Here is a 22,415-nt window from a genome sequence, read left to right as displayed (position 1 = left end):
AACCAAAAAATTGTTTAGTGTCTCCATAGTCTGAGAGCCATAGTTTTTTCAGTTTTTGGGCGATTATCTTGAGTAGGGTCTAATTTTTTGCGGGATGAGATGACAGTTTGATTGGCACTATTTTGGGGTGCATATGACTTTTTGATCGCTTGCTATTACACTTTTTGTGACGTAAGATGGCAAAAAATTGCTTTTTTACACAGTTTTTTTTTTTTTTTTTACGGTGGTCACCTGAGGGGTTAGGTCATGTGATATTTATATAGAGCCGGTCGATACGGACGCGGCAATACCTAATATGTATACTTTATTTTTATTTATGTAGGTTTTACACAATGATTTTATTTTTGAAACAAAAAAAATGATGTTTTAGTGTTTCCATAGTCTAAGAGCCATAGTTTTTTCAGTTTTTGGGCGATTATCTTGAGTAGGGTCTCATTTTTTGCGGGATGAGATGACGGTTTGATTGGTACTATTGTGGCGTACATGCGACTTTTTTGATCACTTTTATTACCTTTTTTGGGAAGTAAGGTGGGCAAAATTTCAATTTTCTCATAGTTTTTATTTTTATGGCGTTCACTGTGCGGGGAAAGTAACATGACCGTTTTATAGATCAGGTCGTTACGGACGCGGCGATACCTAATATGTGTAGTTTATTTTATTTTTTTGATTTTTATTCAGTGATAAATGTTTTTTTTTTTATCTTAACTTTTTTCACTTATTTTTTTGATTTTTTGACCCAGACCCACTTGGTTCTTGAAGATCCAGTGGGTCTGATGTCTGTAAAATACAGTACAGAACCTATATAGGTTTCTGTACTGTATTTTACTTACACTGAACAGATCTATGCTTTCAGCACAGATCTGTTCAGCACCATGGACAGCAGGACGCCTGAGCAGGCGTCCTGTTGCCATGGGAACCTTCCCCGTCTGCTCAGTTATGGTCAGAACTGCGCAGACGGGGAAGGGTAAGGACGGGGCTCTGGGGGGGCTGTCTGGGGGCTCTCTCCCTCTCCCATCGGGGGGCTGCAAAGGCACAGCAGCCCTCCGATCGGAGAGGGAGGGAGCTCCCTCTTACTGTTAACCTTTTCCATACAGCGGTCCGTACGGACCGCTGTATGGAAAGGGTTAAACGGCTGACATCGCATCAACGATGTCAGCCGTTTATACCAGGGTGCCAGCAATGTGCTGGCAACCTGGTATACCCACTGTACACCAACGATTACGCAATAGGAGGCGGGCGGGGGATCGCGATCCCGCCTGCCGCACCGCCCGCCTCCCGCAACGCCCCCACCGCCTGCGACACCCCCCCCTGCACCACCCGCCGCCATCAAATCATGCAGGGGTGCAGGGGGGGGGTGTACTATATTGATTTTAGGCACTCTAAAGTTTCTGATCCCCGCGGTCAGGGACCGCGGGGATCAGAAACTGCAAAAAGCGCAGCAAACCGCAGGTCTGAATTGACCTGCGGTTTGCTGCGATCGCCGACACGGGGGGGTCACATGACCCCCCCTGGCGTTTTAACAGGATGCCGGCTGAATGATTTCAGCCGGCATCCTGTTCAAATTAACCCCTTCGGCGCCGGAATGCCGATTTTAAAGTCAGGACGTACCGGTACGTCCTTGGTCCTTAAGGACTCGGGAAATAGGGCGTACCGGTACGTCCTATGTCCTTAAGGGGTTAACATGGGCGAGAATTCCGTGCGGGTGCAATGCGTGAGGTGAACGCATTGCACCCGCACTGAATCCGGACCCATTCACTTCAATGGGGCTGTGCAGATGAGCGGTGATTTTCATGCATCACTTGTGCGTTGCGTGAAAATCGCAGCATGTTCTATATTCTGCGTTTTTTTACGCAACGCAGGTCCCATGGAAATGAATGGGTCTGCGTGAAAATCGCAAGCAAGTGCGGAAGCGGTGTGATTTTTGCTAGGAGATTATAGGGATGAAAGCAAACCCGGACCCCATTAAAGTCTATTCACTGTATTATTTTCCCTTTATAACATGGTTATAAGGGAAAATAATAGCATTCTTAGGACAGAATGCTTACTAAAATGTGGATTGAGGGGTTAAAAAATATTAACTCACCTCATCTAATTGATCGTGCAGCCGGCATCGTCTTCTTGCTTCTTCTTTCAGGACCTGCAAAAGGACCTTTGACGTAATCGCGCTCACCACGTGGTGAGTGTGGTGACGTCAGCGCAGGTCCTGCTGAATGATGATAGAAATCTTCTATCTTCATTCAGCAGGACCTGCACTGACGTGGTGAGCACGATTACGTCATCAAAGGTCCTTTTGCAGGTCCTGAAAGAAGAAACAAGAAGACATTGCCGGCTGCGCGATCAATTGGATGACGTGAGTTAATAATTATTTTTTTTAACCCCTCAATCCACATTTTACTAAGCATTCTGTATTAGGAATGCTATTATTTTCCTTTATAACCATGTTATAAGGGAAAATAATAAAATGAATAGAACACCTAACCCAAACCCGAACTTCAGTGAAGAAGTCCAGGTTCGGGTCTGGGTACCACATTCAGTTTTTTCTCACGCGCGTGCAAAACGCATTGCACTCTCTCGGAAAAAACATCAGAACGCAATCGCAGTCAAAACTGACTGCAATTGCGTGCCTACTTGTTTGGGTTTCCTGCAATGCACACGCAACGCATCCGGAGCAAATCCGTAAAGCCCGTGTGAAAGAAGCCTTAGTAAAACATCAACCCGTGTACCTATTTTACATGGGCCATAAAGCTTTAATCAGACGGTGTTGACATGCTTAATATTCAGGTTTATTAAGGTCAGACCATCCATGACCACTGGCAAGGTGACCTGAATGAATGTTAACGTCTTAAATATTAACCAGATGGAATATTGTGTCTGCCTGGTGGAACATGCTGATTTACCAGATTAATATCTCTTCCTAGGAATATATTCAGGATTATATGAAACCAGCATGGCACAAAAGCAATAATTAACTGCACAAATTTACACAAGTATTAGGCCTCGTTCACATTTCTGTGTCTGTTTGACATCCTTGAAAAAAATCTGTACTTGTTTCCTCTGTTAAGAAGTCCGTGTTTGTTCCGTACATCTGTTTTCTGCTTTCCGCATGTCACCAGTATTCCACAGACAATGCTCAGCTGAAAGTTACTTTCCAAAGCCCCTGGTACCAGCTGTCAGGGGTTGCCGGATGCAATGAACGCCTCCATCAAAAAAGATGGAAGCGCTCATTGCTAAACCAGGGGAGCCAGCAGTCCTTTCACTTACTTATGTGCTCCCCCATAAGTGTGCCATCCACAGATCCCCCATAAGTGTGCCATCCACAGATCCCCCATAACAGTGTGCCATCCACAGATCCCCCATAACAGTGTGCCATCCACAGATCCCCCATAACAGTGTGCCATCCACAGATCCCCCCAAAAGTGTCATCCACAGATCCCCCCAAAAGTGTCATCCACAGATCCCCCAACAACAACACGTCATCCACAGATCGCCCCAATAACTACATCATCCGCAGATCTCCCCATAAAAGTGCGTCATCCACAGATCCCCCTATATCAGTGTGTCATCCACAAATCCCCCCATATCAGCGTGTCCTCCACAGATCCCCCCATAAAAGGTCGTCATCCATAGATCCCCTCACAACCGTGCATCATCCACAGATCCCCCATAACAGGGCGTCATCCATGGATCCCCCTCACAACAGTGCATAATCCACAGATCCCCCATAACAGGGCGTCATCGATGGATCCCCCTCACAACAGTGCATCATCCACAGACCCCCCCATAACAGGGCGTCATCGATGGATCCCCCTCACAACAGTGCATCATCCACAGACCCCCCCATAACAGCGCATCATCCACAGATCCCCCCATAACAGCGCATCATCCACAGATCCCCCATAACAGCGCATCATCCACACATCCCCCATAACAGTGCATTATCCACAGATCCCCCCCATAAGAGTGCGTTATCCACAGATCCCCCCATAACAGTGCATCATCCACAGACCCCCAATTAGTTCAAAACCCACCAAAAGCATACCGTTTGGTTCAAAATATTTTTTTTCCTATTTTTCTCATCAAAAACCTATGTGAGTCCTGCATCAGGTGCATCTTATAACGCAAATTTTAGTGTTACTAAATCATATTTAATAACTCCTCCCCAGTGAAATAGCTGCAGTAATAGCACTAGCTAGTAATATTAATATATATTAATCATAATAGATTTTATAATATATTTAAAAATATAGAAAACAACTTACTTTACTTAAAGGGGTTGTCCCATTACAGAAACGTATCCCCTATCTACTAGGTAAAGAATAAGTGCCTGATCAGCGGGGATCTGACTGCTGGGACCGCTGCTGATCATGAGAAGGGGGGACCATGCTCCTCCGTTTGAATGGAGTGGTAGTCACACATGCGCGCTATCACTCCATTCAGTTGTATGCGGTTTCCGATGATCGCCGAGCTTTTGTACTCTGCTATCTCCAGCAGTGCCATGGAGTTGAATGGAGCATAGGTCCCCATTCTCTTGATTGGCGGGGGCCCCAGCAGTTAGACCCCCCACCCATCATGCACCTATCCACCCTGTGGAAAGTAGTAATGGCAGTAATTCAGATTTCCGTCTCCATAATAGAGGCCTATACATACATGCCATGCAGGTGGAACGCTACACTGCACATATAAATGCCAGCCAAAGGGCCACATTACTGGGGTGGACAAAGGCATCAGAGGGCTCCCTTTTAAAATTCATCAGCTCAGTTCCTTACATACAATGTTGTAGACCTTAAGATGGTAGTGGGCTCCTTACCAGTTGGGCTATATATACGTATGGTATGTCCCCCATGCTGCTTGACAGGAAGAGCACCCACAGCATCCTGAGTTACAATAACTTAGATGTATGACGTACATTAAAGGGAACCTGTCACCGGGATTTTGTGTATAGAGGTGAGGACATGGGTTGCTAGATCACCGCTAGCACGTCCGCAATACCCAGTCCCCATAGCTCTGTGTGCTTTTATTGTGTAAAAAAATGGATTTAATTTACATATGTATCAAATAGTTTTTTTCACACAATAAAAGCACACAGAGCTATGGGGACTGGATATTGCGGATGTGCTAGCGGCCATCTAGCAACCCATGTCCTCAGCCCTATACCCAAAATCCAGGTGACAGGTTCTCTTTAAAGTCATAGAAAATCCTGTTAAAGGGGTTTTCTGGGTTCAACATATTGATAGCCTATCCTCACCAGTGCACCACAGTCTTCTGTATTGCCCTTTATAAGGCACCTCAGAACTCTGCCTAACCCGTCCTATAATAAACCCCATGACTGTATGTGGGATATCTGCCCAATACCAGGCCATGTGCCCATTGCTATGACACCACGTTGTCTGTATATCACACAGGATGGCTGCTTCTTGGTGCGCCTGAGCTCTTCACAAGATCAGACGCAGCTGTATACCCTGGCCGTTCTCTACCACAACCACATTTACAACATTCCCATAAGAGCTGTGGGCAACCGTGGGTTCTCACTGGGGAAGGAAGGCAAACGGTATGAGGAGGTAAGTGGCTTGGGGGTAGGTGTTCGGGGAAAAATTGTCTTGATATGCTTTACTACAGAGAGAGGAATAAAGTGGTATATGCCTATAAGGGGGCAACTAAACTTAAAGGGGTTGTACCATCTCAGACATTGGGGGCATATCGCTAGGTGCGGGACCCACACCTGGAGGTCACATTGCGCACGCACAGCCTCCCTCCATTCATTACTATGGGAGTGCTGAAAATAGCCGAGAGGGTTGCTCGGCTATTTTTGGAAATCTCATTGAAATGAACGGGAAGAGCATCACAGAAGCTTGGTCCATTCACTTATAAGAGGCTGACGGAAATATCGGAGTGCTCCCATAGGAATGAATGGAGGGTGGGCACGCATGCGAGGTGTGCCCTCCGGGACTTTGCCAGCTGCGTTCTAAGTATAGGTACCAGCCCCAGAGGTAGGACCTAGTGATATGCCCCCAATGTCCGAGATGGGAATATTCCTTTAAAGGTGGCCGCATACTTTCAATAGCTGTCAGCTGAATGCTTGTTTGGCCAACAGTTACTCCTCCTGACCCACCCATACTCATGGATGCACTGCTCGGCCGAGAGTGCAGGTGCTCTTGATAGGGGAAGGAGAATTGGCTGCTGCCAGATACCTCTGGTGGCAGCTTGTCTCCCTTCAAAACAAATAATTGGGCATATTGAAATCCAACATCTACCATCAGGGCAGTCAACAAACCCTCACATTAGATGGCCAGCTGGTCAAGTCAAAATTGTTGGGGTCAGCCAAAATCCCTGGTAACTCCGGTAGTCTGCTCCTCTCCCGGAACAGAATACCAGATTTACCAAATGTAGATGTGAACCTAGCTTTACCCATCTCACTGAAGAAGACAACAGTCCGCCCCTCCTACAGACTGACATTGCTGATAACAGGGAACAATAGATTTGATTCGACTTGGTTAGGCCTAGTTCACACGACCGTATGGCTTTTATTGTTTTTTGCGGTCCGTTTTTCACGGATCCGTTGTTCCGTTTTTGAGTTCCGTTGTGTTTCCGTTTCCTTTCCGTTTTTCCATATGGCATGTACAGTATACAGTAATTACATGGAAAAAATTGGGCTGGGCATAACATTTTCAATAGATGGTTCAGAAAAAACGGAACGGAAACAGAAGACATACGGATGCATTTCCGTATGTGTTCCGTTTTATTTGCGGACCCATTGACTTGAATGGAGCCACGACCCGTGATTTACGGCCAAATATAGGACAAGCTCTATCTTTCAACGGAACGGAAATACGGAAACGGAATGCATACGGAACGCATTCCGTTTTTTTTGCGGAACCATTGAAATGAATGGTTCTGTATACGGACCGTATACGGAACACAAAAAAAAGGCCCGTACACTCGCAAAAAAAAACGTTCGTGTAAACTAGGCCTAAAACTGATTTTAGGTTTATCCTCCCAGTAAGGCCTCATGCCGACACGACTGTGGTTTGTTTTGCGGTCCACAAATCGCGGATCCGCAAAACACGGATGGCCTTTAATATAACTGCCTATTCTTGTCTGCAAAGCGCGGACAAGAATAGGACATGTTATATATTTTTTTGCGGGGCCACTGAACGGAGCAACGGATGCAGACAGCACACGGAGTGCTGTCCGCATCTTTTGCGGCCCCATTGAAGTGAATGGGTCCGCACCCGAGCCGCCGGATGCGAACCAAAACAATGGCCGTGTGCATGAGGCCTAAGTATTATTATCGCTGTGTAGACAGTATACAGCGTGCCCGCTATGTAATGCTGCAGTTCATTGCTAGACGATGCCACGTCGTACAGTCAGCTTCACCACAGAAAACATCCAGAGCTCGCTTTATGGATTTTAGGTGGTTGCAGCATCATGCTGTGTATGGCCTCATGCACACGACCGTTGTGTGCATCCGTGGCCGTTGTGCCGTTTTCCGTTTTTTTTCGCGGACCCATTGACTTTCAATGGGTCCGTGGAAAAATCGGAAAATGCACCGTTTTGCAGCCGAGGCCGTGATCCGTGTATCCTGTCCGTCAAAAAAATATGACCTGTCCTATTTTTTTGACGGACAACGGTTCACGGACCCATTCAAGTCAATGGGTCCGTGAAAGAACACGGATGCACACAAGATTGGCATCCGTGTCCGTGATCCGTGGCCGTAGGTTGCTTTCATACAGACGGATCCGAAGATCCGTCTGCATAAAAGCTTTTTCTGATCTAAGTTTTCACTTCGTGAAAACTCATATCCGACAGTATATTCTAACACAGAAGCGTTCCCATGGTGATGGGGACGCTTCTAGTTAGAATACACTGCAAACTTTGTACAAGACTGCCCCCTGCTGCCTGGCAGCACCCGATCTCTTACAGGGGGATATGATAGGACAATTAACCCCTTCAGGTGCGGGACCTAAAGGGGTTAATTGTACTATCATATTCCCCTGTAAGAGATCAGGGCTGCCAGGCAGCAGGGGGCAGACCCCCCCCCCCCCTCCCCAGTTTGAATATCGTTGGTGGCACAGTGTGCGCCCCCCATCGGGCCCCCCTTCCTCCCTCTAATGTTAGAAATCGTTGGTGGCACAGTGTGCGCCCACCATCGCCCCCCCCTCCCTCCCTCTATTGTAATAAATCGTTGGTGGCACAGTGTGCGCCCACCATCGCCACCCCCCCTCCCTCCCTCTATTGTAATAAATCGTTGGTGGCACAGTGTGCGCCCACCATCGGCCCCCCTCCCTCAAAAGCAGTAACAACATTGGTGGCAGTGTGCGGCCTCCCATCTCCCCCCCATCATTGGTGGCAGCGGAGTTCCGATCGGAGTCCCAGTTTAATCGCTGGGGCTCCGATCGGTAACCATGGCAACCAGGAAGCCACTGCAGCCCTGGTTGCCATGGTTACTTAGCAATAGTACAACAGTAGAAGATTCATACTTACCTGCTTGCTGCTGCGATGTCTGTGAACGGCCGGGAGCTCCTCCTACTGGTAAGTGACAGTTCTTTAGCAATGCGCCGCACAGACCTTTCACTTACCAGTAGGTGGAGCTCCCGGCCGGACACAGACATCGCAGCAGCAAGCAGGTAAGTATGAATCTTCTACTGTTGTACTATTGCTAAGTAACCATGGCAACCAGGGCTGCAGTAGCTTCCTGGTTGCCATGGTTACCGATCGGAGCCCCAGCGATTAAACTGGGACTCCGATCGGAACTCCGCTGCCACCAATGATTGGGGGGGGGGGGGGAATGGGAGGCCGCACACTGCCACCAATGTTGTTACTGCTATAGAGGGAGGGGGGCGATGGTGGGCGCACACTGTGCCACCAACGATTTATTACAATAGAGGGAGGGAGGGGGGGGCGATGGTGGGCACACACTGTGCCACCAACGATTTCTAACATTAGAGGGAGGAAGGGGGGCGCACACTGTGCCACCAACGATATTCAAACTGGGGAGGGGGGGGGGGTCTGCCCCCTGCTGCCTGGCAGCCCTGATCTCTTACAGGGGAATATGATAGTACAATTAACCCCTTTAGGTGCCGCACCTGAAGGGGTTAATTGTGCTATCATATCCCCCTGTAAGAGATCGGGTGCTGCCAGGCAGCAGGGGGCAGTCTTGTACAAAGTTTGTAGTGTATTCTAACTAGAAGCGTCCCCATCACCATGGGAACGCCTCTGTATTAGAATATACTGTCGGATCTGAGTTTCACGAAGTAGCTCATATCCGACAGTATATTCTAACATAGAGGCGTTCCCATGGTGATGGGGACGCTTCAAGTTAAAATATACCATCAGATTGGAGAAAACTCCAATCCGATGGTATAAAAGAACTCCAGACTTTACATTGAAAGTCAATGGGGACGGATCCGTTTGAAATGGCACCATATTGTGTCAACATCAAACGGATCCGTCCCCATTGACTTGCATTGTAATTCAGGACGGATCCGTTTGGCTCCGCACGACCAGGCGGACACCAAAACGACTTTTTTTTCATGTCCGTGGATCCTCCAAAAATCAAGGAAGACCCACGGACGAAAAAACGGTCACGGATCACGGACCCAGTTTTTGCGGACCGTGAAAAAAAACTGTCGTGTGCATGAGGCCTATTTCAGCGGCTGGGACAGTGAGACTGGTCAGGGTTGAGGGAAAGCTGAATGGAGCAAAGTACAGAGATATTCTTATGAAAACCTGACCCAGAGTGCTCTGGACCTCAGACTGGGCTGAAGTTTCACCTTCCAACAAGACAGTGACATAAGCACACAGACAAGACAACACAGGAGAGGCCCAGCCAGAGCCCAGCCTGCATGTATGACTTTTATCAGTCTAAAATAACAGATCTCAGACGGATGCTAAATGTGCATAACTGATGCACAGGATCCGGTTTTTTCTGTTCTTCTGACAGATCAGAAGAATGGAAAAATAACAGTTATGTCAACTCCCCCTAATTGTGGTCTTATGGTGGCCATATACCTTACATAGCTGTTGAGTCTGATCGCTGATTTGGCAGACAGCTGTTCCGCCCATTATTAGTCTATGGGATCATGCACGCGGCCGTTGCCCGGCCGTGGCCGTATTGCTGACCGCAGCACGGGCTTGGCCAGCCCTTATTGCTGCAGTTTTAAGAGAGTAGCCTCAGTTCTCCTGACCTTTATACAGAACATCTAATTTACTTACATGGCAGTCGATTGCTATGGGCTTCTAATACTTCCTCCTCTCTCCTCAGGTTTTTCCTAGCGTCATTCACTTGATCGAGCATTACCAGCGGGAACCACTCAACCTGGTGAATCGCCAGACATCAGAGAGAGAGTGCACCGCCCTGTTATACCCTGCTGTCTTATGAGATACCCGTCTTACTCCTACACACTCAGCATATTGATGGACTGTCCTTAGGATAGGCCATGAATATCAGATTGGTGAGGGGCCCACTCTCTGTACCACCACTGATCAGCTGTTTGTTGGGTTCTTGGCGCTTGTGCTAGCACTTCAGCCTCTTCAATGGTCACCTCACTCCACCGACCTGCATGCTATACATAGTGTAGGAAATTCCAGCTTCGTCCTAATCTGGTAAATGGGGTCAGGATATGCAGTACCCTGCAGCGCTGCTCCTAAATAGACTATGTGCAGATCGATGGCCTTAGGTAAACATTGAATAGGGCTTCTGCATCAGTATGGGTCATACCTGTGATGACTATCCTCTGGCACTCCAGCTGTGGTAAAACTACGACTCCCAAGATGTACACTTGCTTGGCTGTTCTCAGAACTCCATAGAAATGAATGGAGCATGCTGGGAGTCATAGTTTCACCACAGCTGGGGTGCCGGAGGTTAGCAATGACTGGGTTATACTATTACTTTCTGTTTCAATAGTTCATATTAAACGGTTAAAGAAAGTACATTACGGTCTGATTTATTACAGTGTCAAGCAGAATACCATTATATTCAGTGATGGCCAGTTTGCAGTGTTCGCCAGCGAACACATGCGGCTGCCATCTTTAGTAAGGTAGACTCACCCGTCCGGCGATGTAAGCCCTTACCTGTGCCTGTGTCGGGAGCCTGTCTGAAATCAAATGCAGTCACCAGGAGCAGGCAGTTCCGAGTACAGCCGCCTTCATCGGGCTGTTCTCGGAACTGCCTGCTCCCGGTGACTACATTTGATTTCAGACCGGCTACCGGCACAGGCAAGGGCTTACATCGCCGGACGGGTGAGTCTACCTTACTAAAGATGGCAGCCCGCATGTGTTCGCTGGCGAACACTGCAAACTGGCTATCACTGATTATAATCAGGTAATCAAAGAAGAATATAAGTTCCAATATAATACAATTATTCAGATAATATTCCTTATTTTATGTAAAGCATCATATTACTTTCTACTTCATTGTGAACCAGAATGGAGAGCTGCTTTGTATGAGTGACTCTCCTTCTAGTGTACTCGAGCCATTCTTGTATTGACGAATGGCCACCATGTAATACTACATTTCCAGCTGCCCCTAGCTATTTGCCAGGGTGCCAGGTTCAGCTGGCATCTCCAGGGGCTGCATTCAGAAAAGGGAGGACTCTGATGAGACAACCCTTTTAAGACATGCAAGACAATTATGTGTATGGATAATGAGGCTTGGAGGCAACATTGTGAACTTTGTATGTGCAGCGTCGGTGTCAATAGCATTCGGTCAGGGTAGCTAGGCCTGGCCAACACCTGGGCCCTCCAGCTAACCATCCATAACTTACATGCCATCTCATGATGATGTACACTCACCTAAAGAATTATTAGGAACACCATACTAATACGGTGTTGGACTCCCTTTTGCCTTCAGAACTGCCTTAATTCTACGTGGCATTGATTCAACAAGGTGCTGATAGCATTCTTTAGAAATGTTGGCCCATATTGATAGGATAGCATCTTGCATTTGATGGAGATTTGAGGGATGCACATCCAGGGCACGAAGCTCCCGTTCCACCACATCCCAAAGATGCTCTATTGGGTTGAGATCTGGTGACTGTGGGGGCCATTTTAGTGCAGTGAACTCATTATCATGTTCAAGAAACCAATTTGAAATGATTCGAGCTTTGTGACATGGTGCATTATCCTGCTGGAAGTAGCCATCAGAGGATGGGTACATGGTGGTCCTGAAGGGATGGACATGGTCAGAAACAATGCTCAGGTAGCCCGTGGCATTTAAACGATGGCCAATTGGCACTAAGGGGCCTAAAGTGTGCCCAGAAAACATCCCCCACACCATTACACCACCACCACCAGCCTGCACAGTGGTAACAAGGCATGATGGATACATGTTCTCATTCTGTTTACGCCAAATTCGGACTCTACCATTTGAATGTCTCAACAGAAATCGAGACTCTTTAGACCAGGCAACATTTTTCCAGTCTTCAACAGTTCAATTTTGGTGAGCTCGTGCAAATTGTAGCCTCTTTTTCCTATTTGTAGTGGAGATGAGTGGTACCCGGTGGGGTCTTCTGCTGTTGTAGCCCACCTTTCTTTCCCATTCTGACATTCAGTTTGGAGTTCAGGAGATTGTCTTGACCAGGACCACAACCCTACATGCATTGAAGCAACTGCCATGTTATTGGTTGACTAGATAATCACATTAATGAGAAATAGAACAGGTGTTCCTAATAATTCTTTAGGTGAGTGTGTATCTAACATCTATATATAAAAGATATTCGAGGAGATTTAGCAACTCTGGTGTAAAGGAAAACTAGCTTAGTTGCCCAGAGCAACCAGATTCCACCTTTCATTTTTCAGAGCTCCTTTGGAAAATGAAATGTGGAATCTGATTGGTTGCTATGGGCAACCAAGCCAGTTTTCCTTTACACCAGTTTGATAAATCTCTCTATTCACTCCCATAGTAAGAGAGATCCACCTAACATGTTTGCATTTAACCCTGTGTGTTTTTGTGAAATTAGATTGTGAACTGCATTGGAGACAGAGACTCATGTGTGTGACGATAATCACTGTACGGTGATGCAGGATACTTTGGTGCCATAGACATGCGCCTGTAAATAAATGTACATTTTTTATTTCATAATTGGTATGGAGTCTGCTGTTCCACTTTTGGCCACAGTGTGGCAGGAATCTCACATGTACGCCCCCCGACAAAAAAAATTGTTTCCTTTTGCTTTTAGCGCCAATATCCTGAAGCACTGTGGAGAGATTATTATCACAGTTAGGCCGAGTGCACACGAATGTGTCTGACCCCTGGTAGGACATGCACGATCGCCGGCTGTGGGTCAGCCGCATCGGATCGCAGACCCATTCACTTTAATGGGTCCGCAATCCGCCCGTTCCGCAAAAAGATAGGACCTGTTCTATCTTTTTGCGGAACAGAAGTACGGGACGCAACCCCACGGAAGCACTCCGTAGTGCTTCCGAGGGGTCCCGTTCTGTGCGGCCGTTCCGCAATTCCGAATTTGTGGACCCATTGAAGTGAATGGGTCTGCATCCGTGATGCGGAATGCACACGGAACTGTGGCCACAATACGGCCACGGATCACACACGTTCGTGTGAACTCTGCCTTAGGGCTTGTACACACGAACGTAAGGGCTCCATGCAGATTGCAGACCCTTTCACTTGAATGGGGTCCGCGATCCGAACGTTCTGCAAAAAGATAGAACAAGTTCTATCTTTTTGCGGAACGGAAGCACGGAACGGAACACCACAGAAGCACTCCATAGTGCTTCCGTTCCGCACAGTATCTCCGGATCCATTCAAGTAAATGGGTCCGCATCCGTGACACGGCTGGTGACCCATGAATTGCGGAACCGCCGTATGCGGCCCGCAGCACGGGCACGGAGCCCTTACGTTCGTGTAAACAAGCCCTAACCCTACAGTCTGCCAATCCACAACCCAACTCTTGTTCAAGACCACCATTAACAAGGGGGCAGATCTTTCTAACTGCTAGTAAACCTAACGGAGATGACCTCCCTGTGAACTCTACATTGATTCACTTTTAATTCTAATGTCTACGCATTGTTAGCTATTCTAAAATAAAAGTATGTGCCTAATACACCAGATACAACAAATTCATATTGTCACATTGTGTTACTTGCAAAAAAAAGTTTTCGTGAAGGGGTTAACTCTTCCTGAAAGAGGCTCTGCACTGAAGGCTATGTCACCAGTATCTGATCAGTGTGGGGTCCGACTCCTGACACCCCAGGAGATCAGCTGTAGAAGGGACCCAGGTGCTCTGTCCCATTCATAGGAATAGGACTGAGCTGCAATACCGAGCACAGCCACTACACCGTGTATAGCACTGAAGAGAAAAGGATGTGGCACTCGCCTATAAAATCAATGTCCTTTATTACGTTTTCCATAAAAATATTGCACAGGCAGGAGAGAAGTGAAAAAAGTGAGAAGGCCATTTAACGTGATCCCATGCTTCTTTTTAGACCTGCGTGAAAGCAGCCTTAGGGCTCTTCACACTTGCGGCAGGACGGATCCGGCAGGCTGGTCTCCCTGTCGGATCCATCCTTCCGCTGTTTCGCCGAGCCGCCGGACCGCCGCTCTGGTGGTGCACGGCGAAAGCCGCCGGACTAAAAAGTCCTGCATGTCCGGGGGAGCTCAGCCCCCGTCCCCATTATAGTCAATGGGCACGGAGCGGCGGACCGGCGCCTCGGCGAAACAGCGGAAGGACGGATCCGACAGGGAAACCAGCCTGCCGGATCCGTCCTGCCGCAAGTGTGAAGGAGCCCTAAGGCTTCCTGCCCCACGAACACATCTGATTTGTGGTCTGCAAATCACGGATCCACAAAATACAGAGCCGGTCCGCTTGCTGTCTGCATTTTATTTTCAGACCTTTGTTTTCAGTGGGTCCGTGGTCCACATTTTTCAGACATAGTTTTAGACGCCGATCTTAATAAAGGCCCATGGCTGGCGGTGGTTCCGCCACAGTTTCGAAGAGGAAACGGCCTCTCCATAACTTTGGCGCACCCAGCGCCAGTTCTAAATGTAAGACAGCTTCTCTGCTGTCATACATTTAGACCATTTTCCACACCTAAACCAGGCGTAGAAAATGATGGAGTTAGGCCTACCGGCCCTTCCACGCCACACCCACAGTTTTAGAGCTGTCATGAGCAGGGAGAAGTCGCAGAATACGTGCCTGAAATATTCCTAATATAAGCTGATTTAAGTATAATAAATGACCCCCATAGTTTATCTTTTTTGCAGAATGGACATACGGATGCGGAAAGCACATGGATGATCCGCATGCTTTCCGTGTCCATATGTCCAAAAAGATAGAACAAGTCCCCTACTTGCCTGTAAAATGCGGACTGATACGGTCGTGTGCATGAGGCCTTAGTTTGTCGGTTACCATAGGTGATGTAAACATGGTAGGACATTCAGGGGTGGGATTCAATTTTTTTACAGGTTCCCTACTCAATGGCGGACACGCGGCGTCGTGACACGTTTACATATACACACACCATATATATGCACAACAAATACACCATATACATGGTACACATACATAAATACATTATATAGACACTACATACATACCACCCAACTAAGGCCTCGTTCACACTTCAGTGTTTGGTCAGTGATTTCCATCAGTGATTTGTGAGCCAAAACCAGGTGCAACTCTAAACACAGAACAGGAGCAGATTTTTCCCTTCTACCTCATGTCTGTGGAGGCTCCACTTCTGGTTTTGGCTCACAAATCACTGATGGAAATCACTGACCAAACACTGAAGTGTGAACGAGGCCCGAACGGATCCGTCCAGCCCTAATGCATTCTGAGTGGATACGGATCCGCTCAGAATGCATCAGTCTGGCGGCGTTCAGCCTCCGCTTCGTTCAGCAGGCGGACACCTGAACGCTGCTTGCAGCGTTAGGATGTCCGCCTGGCAGTGCGGAGGCAAACGGATCCGTCCAGACTTACAATGTAAGTCAATGGGGACGGATCCGTTTGAAGTTGATACAGTATGGCCTCATGCACACGACCGTATTTTTTAACGTCCCGCAAAACATGGTTCCGTTGTACCGTGATCCGTGCCCGTTTTTTCTTCCGTGGGTCTGCCGTGATTTTTGGAGGATCCACGGACATGAAAAATGAAATAAAATTCTAAGTCAAGTTTGCCATTGAAATGATAGGAAAAAACGGACACGGATCACGGACACGGATGACAATCTTGGGTGCATCCGTGATTTTCACCGACCCATTGACTTGAATGGGCCCGTGAACCGTTGGCCGTGAAAAAAATAGGACAGGTCGTATTTTTTTCACGGCCTAGAAACACGGGTCACGGGCGCGGTGTAAAAACGGTGCACAAGCCGAGTTTTCAACGGCCCCATTGAAAGTCAATGGAGCCGCAGAAAAAAACGGAAAACGGCACAACGGCCACGGGTGCACACAACGGTCGTGTGCATGAGGCCTATGGCTCAATTTTCAAACGGATCCGTCCCCCATTGACTTTCAATGTAAAGTCAAAACGGATCCGTTTGCACTATCATCCGTTTTTGTTCATGGTAATGCAAACGGATCCGTTCTGAACGGAGCCACCGTCTGCATTAATATGAGCGGATCCGTTCAGAACGGATCCGATCGAACGCTAGTGTGAAAGTAGCCTAAGGAGCTAAACTATCAGCGGTGCGCGAAGCAATGGAAGCGACACATCTCCTGCTGCCCTGGCACCGCCAGAGCACTGGATCGGGACTCAGCCGGTGACACGGTTCTCCGATCCAGTTGTAATTTTAACAACCAGATCTGAAGAACTGTAGGGAACCGGCTGAATCCCATGCTTGAGGACATTCACAAAAGAATGCAGCATTTGAGGCGAGGTTTCTGGTAATTCTGGTAAAAAACTGCTACTTGACCACATTGTGTAAATGAACCCTTAGGCCCCTTTCACACGGGTGAGTATTCCGCGCGGGTGCAATGTGTGAGGTGAACGCATTGCACCCGCACTGAATCTGGACCCATTCACTTCTACGGGGCTGTGCACATGAGCGGTGATTTTCACGCATCACTTGTGCGTTGCGTGAAAATCGCAGCATGCTCCTCTTTGTGCGTTTTTCACATAACGCAGGCCCCATAGAAATTAATGGGGTTGCGTGAAAATCGCAAGCAAGTGCGGATGCGGTTCGATTTTCATGTACGGTTGCTAGGTGAAGATCAGGATGGGGACCCGATCATTATTATTTTCCCTTATGACATGGTTATAAGGGAAAATAATAGCATTCTGAATACAGAATGCTTAGTACAATAGGGCTGGAGGGGTTAAAATAAAATAAAAAATATCAGATCAGGATTGCGTGCGGATTTTCCACGCAGATTTGCATGCGGAAAATCCGCACCGTAGGTCATGTACATTGTATTCTATGAGAATTTGAAATTCTCATTGCACACGATGCAGATTTTTTTTCCACGCGGATTTTGACATGTGGTGCGGATTTTAAAATCCGCAGCATGTCAACTACTATGTGAATCCGTGTTACTAGTGATTATAAGGTATCACACAAGTGTAATTTATACCCCATATGATAATAATTGCTCTGATATTACCTGTATCGTCAGCTGCTGGTAACAAGCGCCTAGCTAGATATTACTACCTGACCTGTAGTAATCTGGGCCAAAAGTCCTAAAATACAGCATTGTCCTAGATTTCTACCGTATATACCAATATGCTTTACTAAATATCACGAATCAGTAAGACCTCTCCGCCTGCAGTGTCCTCTATATAACACATAATGTAAGTTATTGGTTGCCACTTAGAAAATGACTAGGATCAGGGGAAGTCCTAGCTTTTTTGTTTTTTTACCTATCCCTATCCCTAACCCCCAAATTCGAAATTGGGAAGAGGGTATTGAAATGAACTGTTAGCAAGCTCTGTTGTGCAGATTGATACGTCATGACAAGTGAATACTCTGGTCATCTCATACCTGCCCCATTGTAAGGAAGCACCTGGATGTATTAGACTAGTGATGGTAAATCTTTTAGAGACAAACTGTAACCCAAAACCCACTTATTTATCACCAAGTGCCAACACGGCAATGTAACCCGAATACCAGTATAGTCTATCTTCCATGTACTTTGTCATTTAGCTATAATAGCTGCCTACATTCAGTGCGCTGCCTGTGCTGTTCATAGTGAGCCCCGCGCTGATAAATGGCAGGAAAAGTCTAAGGTATATTGGTACAACATAGACTTTTTCCAGTGTGAGGGTGCCGTAGGTTCCGTGCCATAGGTTCGCCACCACTGTATTAGACCCTCTACCATGATATCCACCCCTTGGCTCACCAGCAGCAAAACCCAGGAATGCTAAACCTCATCCAAGTCACTAAACGCTCATGTAATCATATAAACTATACAGTAGTTGATCTGGTCCTGGAAGGCAAATAAGTTTGTATAATACATTCTTTATAGAGGTACAACACAACTGAAAGAAGAGCACACATCTGAATGCTATATGTGGACCAGCCTATCCACTACTACAGCAAGAAGTACTGCTAAGCTATGCCTCCAGCAGTCCCAGCCTTTTCCTATAGTGTGGAAGCATGGCCACCGCGGCTGGATTACAGTGTGGTCGTAACCCCTAGTAATGTGATTAAAAAAATCTATGTGGAAGGGTGCCTGCTAACTAGTTCCCTGCAAAGGTGTGATGTATGCATTCTGATCTTCTGTGCCGGACCTCTGTCTAATTACTGGATTTGACCTTTTGCTGCTTGACTTGATCTCTACCTGACTCTCGTATTGACCCTGTGCTGGCCTCCCCAACCTTTGGTCTGATTATGGGGTTAAATTAACTCTGCCAGTCCTGACCTTGTTTTGTTTGCTGACTGCTGACCCCAATGGGTTAGCAGTCACTGTACAGAAACTACTCCAAGAAGTAGTGGCCTGGTAGGCCTCCACCAGCTCAGATCCCTATATCTTATTACTTATTAAAGTATGAAGACCAAGAGGCCCACTTAGATAACACCCTTAGGAGTAGCCCCACATCAAATCTGTTCAAGTGACACAGTGGATGCACATCTGCTTTTATAACAGTTTGCTTAGACCATGGATCCTGCAGGCCCACCTAAATTGGGATAGCAAGATGTCTTCAAGGATCTGATCAATCAGAATTCTTATCAAGAGCAACTTCTCCAGTACCTGAATAGGATTGGTGGGTCCAGCCTGCATCTAACACTGACACCATGTTATGATTGAGTGCCAAAGACTTGTTGTACTTTCCTAAAGAAGTGCACCATCCACCTCGAAATACAGGTTCACCAGTTTCCTACAGACTGTGCCAAAGTCACTTTCCTGGTGACCCTATTATCTGGGGAAGCCTTCTCCAGGGCTACACCCTTTGACCTATTATTTACAGAACTTTCTGTCACCTTTAGTAAAGGTATTTTGAAGAGCCTGATGTGACAGCTTCTGCAGCGTCTTCCTTATTGCGTCTCTGAAAGGGCAACCTAATGGTCGGACAGTATGCCATCCAGTTGTGTACCCTTCCTCTGAGTTGTCCTGAAGAAAAGAGACCAGGGCTTTGCAGGTCGCATCAAAGATAAACTGGCAGGTCAAGATTTACCAGCTACCCTGGATGACCTGACCACTTTGGTGACCGCATTGCTCTCCGATTTAAGGAACATCTCAAGGAATCTTCTTGAGAGAGAAGAACACCACAACAACACTTATGGTACATTCCAGAAGCCCTTACTTCCCTCTTCTTCATAATTTCCAGTGGAACCTATGCAACTGGATAGAGTTAAGTTAAAGGGGTTATCCCATCTTAGACAATGGGGGCATATCGCAAGGATATGCCCCCATTGTCTGATAGGTGCGGGTCCCACCTCTGGGACCCGCACCTACAATGAGAACGGAGCCGGGGAAAGTTGTGGCTGGAGGACCCCGGGTTTCCCAGGCTCCGACCACCACCAGGCACAGCTCCCCGCCTCTCCCATTGAAGTGAATGGGAGCGCACCGCACATGCGCGCCTAACGCTCCCATTCATTTCTATGGGGCCGACGGAAATAGCCGAGCCAGCGCTCGGCTATTTTCGGCGGCTCCATAGAAATGAACGGAGGGCGGCTGCGCATGCGCAGTGCTCCCTCCTCCACTTTCTCTGCTCCGTTCTCCTTGTAGGTGCGGGTTCCAGTGGTGGGACCCGCACCTATCAGACAATGGGGGCATATCGTTGCGATATGCCCCCATTGTCTAAGATGGGATAACCCCTTTAACAGAAGAAAAGCAGGAACAAACACAACTTGTGTCTCTACTGTGGCGGCAAGAATCCTTATGTAAGGAATTGCCCACTCGTCAGGTAACCCAATGCCCAGTGTGAATTTGAGAGACAACCCTAGGTGAAAATGCTTTCTCACCGAAACTAACAATTCCTGTGGCCCTGTCCTGCAGTAACATCTGGTTTAGTAAATAGGCCTTCCTGGTTCTACTGGCATCTTCCTGCATCAGGAGATAGTGACCCGATACAGCATAACCACACTATGTCTGGAGAAATTCCTGTGGATTCTGTCAATAGCATCCCTCTAAACCCATCCTGCAATGCTCTGGTGCCTATGGACTGAGACCTCCCACAGTCCATCAGTCCTCTGCTGCCTACCATGACTCCATGGGCGTAGGAAGTGGGGGGGACGGATCCCCCCAGGAAATAATGCAGGGGGGACAGGTTTGGTCAAATCCCCCCCCCAGCGGCAGTGTGTGTGGCGGGGCAGGCACTGAGATGAGCACTTCCATTGTGGAAGCGAAGCGCTCATCTCCATAGTGATCTGTTTGTATCACCATCCTCAGGACAGCGATACAAACAGAAGGCTGTGGAGGAGCAGGGCAGGGAGGTGTGTCCCTTTCCTGTTCCTCTGATAGGCTGCTGGCACTACAAGGCCGGCAGCCTATATACAATACTTAGTTTTTTGTGTTATTACTGACACATAATGGGGGGGGGGGGCCCTGTTATTACTGACACATAATGGGGGGGCCCTAGTATTACTGGCACATGATTGGGGGGGGGGCTGGTATTACTGGCATATGATTGGGGGGGGCTGTTATTACAGGCACATGATTGGGGGGGTCTGTTATTACTGCACATGATTGGGGGGCCCTGGTATTACTGGCACATGATTGGGGGGGTCTGTTATTACTGGCACATGATTGGGGGGGCCCTGGTATTACTGGCACATGATTGTGGGGGCCCTGATATTACTGGCACATGATTTGGGGGCCCTGGTATTACTGGCATATGATTGGGGGGGGGGTCTGTTTTTACTGGCACATGATTGGGGGGGCCCTGGTATTACTGGCACATGATTTGGGGGCCCTGGTATTACTGGCACATGATTGGGGGGGCCCTAGTATTACTGGCACATGATTGGGGGGCCCTGGTATTACTGGCACATGATTGGGGGGGCCTGGTATTACTGGCACATGATTGGGGGGGTCTGGTATTACTGGCACATGATTGGGGGGTCTGGTATTACTGGCACATGATTGGGGGGGTCTGTTATTACTGGCACATGATTGGGGGGGGGCCCTGGTATTACTGGCACATGATTGGGGGGAACCCTGTTATTACTGGCATATGAATGGGGGGGCCCTGTTATTATTGGCACATGATTGGGGGGCTGTTATTACTGGCACATGATTGGGGGGGCTGTTATTACTGGCACATGATTGGGGGGGCCCTAGTATTACTGGCACATGATTGGGGGGCCCTGGTATTACTGGCACATGATTGGGGGGGCCTGGTATTACTGGCACATGATTGGGGGGGTCTGGTATTACTGGCACATGATTGGGGGGTCTGGTATTACTGGCACATGATTGGGGGGAACCCTGTTATTACTGGCATATGAATGGGGGGGGGGCCCTGTTATTATTGGCACATGATTGGGGGGCTGTTATTACTGGCACATGATTGGGGGGGCTGTTATTACTGGCACATGATTGGGGGGGCTGTTATTACTGGCACATGATTGGGGGGCTGTTATTACTGGCACATGATTGGGGGGGCTGTTATTACTGGCACATGATTGGGGGGCTGTTATTACTGGCTGATGAGAGGCGCTGGGGGGGCTGATGAATGGCACTGGGGGGCTGATGAGAGGGTCTGAGCTGAGGTGTGATCATTCATATTGGGGTCTGAGCTGAGGTGTGATCTGAGGTCTTATTAACATTGGGGATCTTATTGGGGCTGTTAGCTGAGGTCTGATTAACATTAGGGGTCTGATTGGTGGTCTGACCTGAGGTGTAATGAAAAATATTTTTTTCTTATTGTGCCCACTTCCAGCCCGGAGCCCAGCTGCCCATAGCACTGATCCGGAGCAGCCAGCACCCCTGAGTCTTCAGAACTGTAAGTAAATTATATAGATTCCAGAGAAAGTACCCGGAATAGCTTAAATATATGCCAAACGTTTGGTTAATGTTTGG

General features: G+C 47.8%; 1 protein-coding gene across 4 annotated transcripts in view; it reads left to right on the top strand.

Moving 5' to 3' along the window:
* SH2D6 (SH2 domain containing 6) overlaps positions 1–10,884 on the top strand; it is a 55,327-nt gene extending 44,443 nt beyond the window's left edge. For 3 of the 4 annotated variants that reach the window (XM_044283087.1, XM_044283085.1, XM_044283086.1), the window contains exons 13-14: positions 5,403–5,558; positions 10,262–10,884. In XM_044283087.1, coding sequence (XP_044139022.1) covers positions 5,403–5,558; positions 10,262–10,378 — 273 coding nt within the window. In that variant the 3' untranslated portion in view covers positions 10,379–10,884. The remainder of the gene's footprint in view (positions 1–5,402; positions 5,559–10,261) is intronic. The other variant, XM_044283089.1, reaches the window with a different exon arrangement.
* Positions 10,885–22,415: the final 11,531 nt, after the last annotated feature.

This window comes from Bufo gargarizans, chromosome 2 (genome assembly GCF_014858855.1).
Source record: "Bufo gargarizans isolate SCDJY-AF-19 chromosome 2, ASM1485885v1, whole genome shotgun sequence".
Lineage (NCBI taxonomy): Eukaryota > Metazoa > Chordata > Amphibia > Anura > Bufonidae > Bufo > Bufo gargarizans.
The sequence above is the reverse complement of the archived record's forward strand: the minus strand, read 5'-3'. Positions and strand labels throughout refer to the sequence as shown.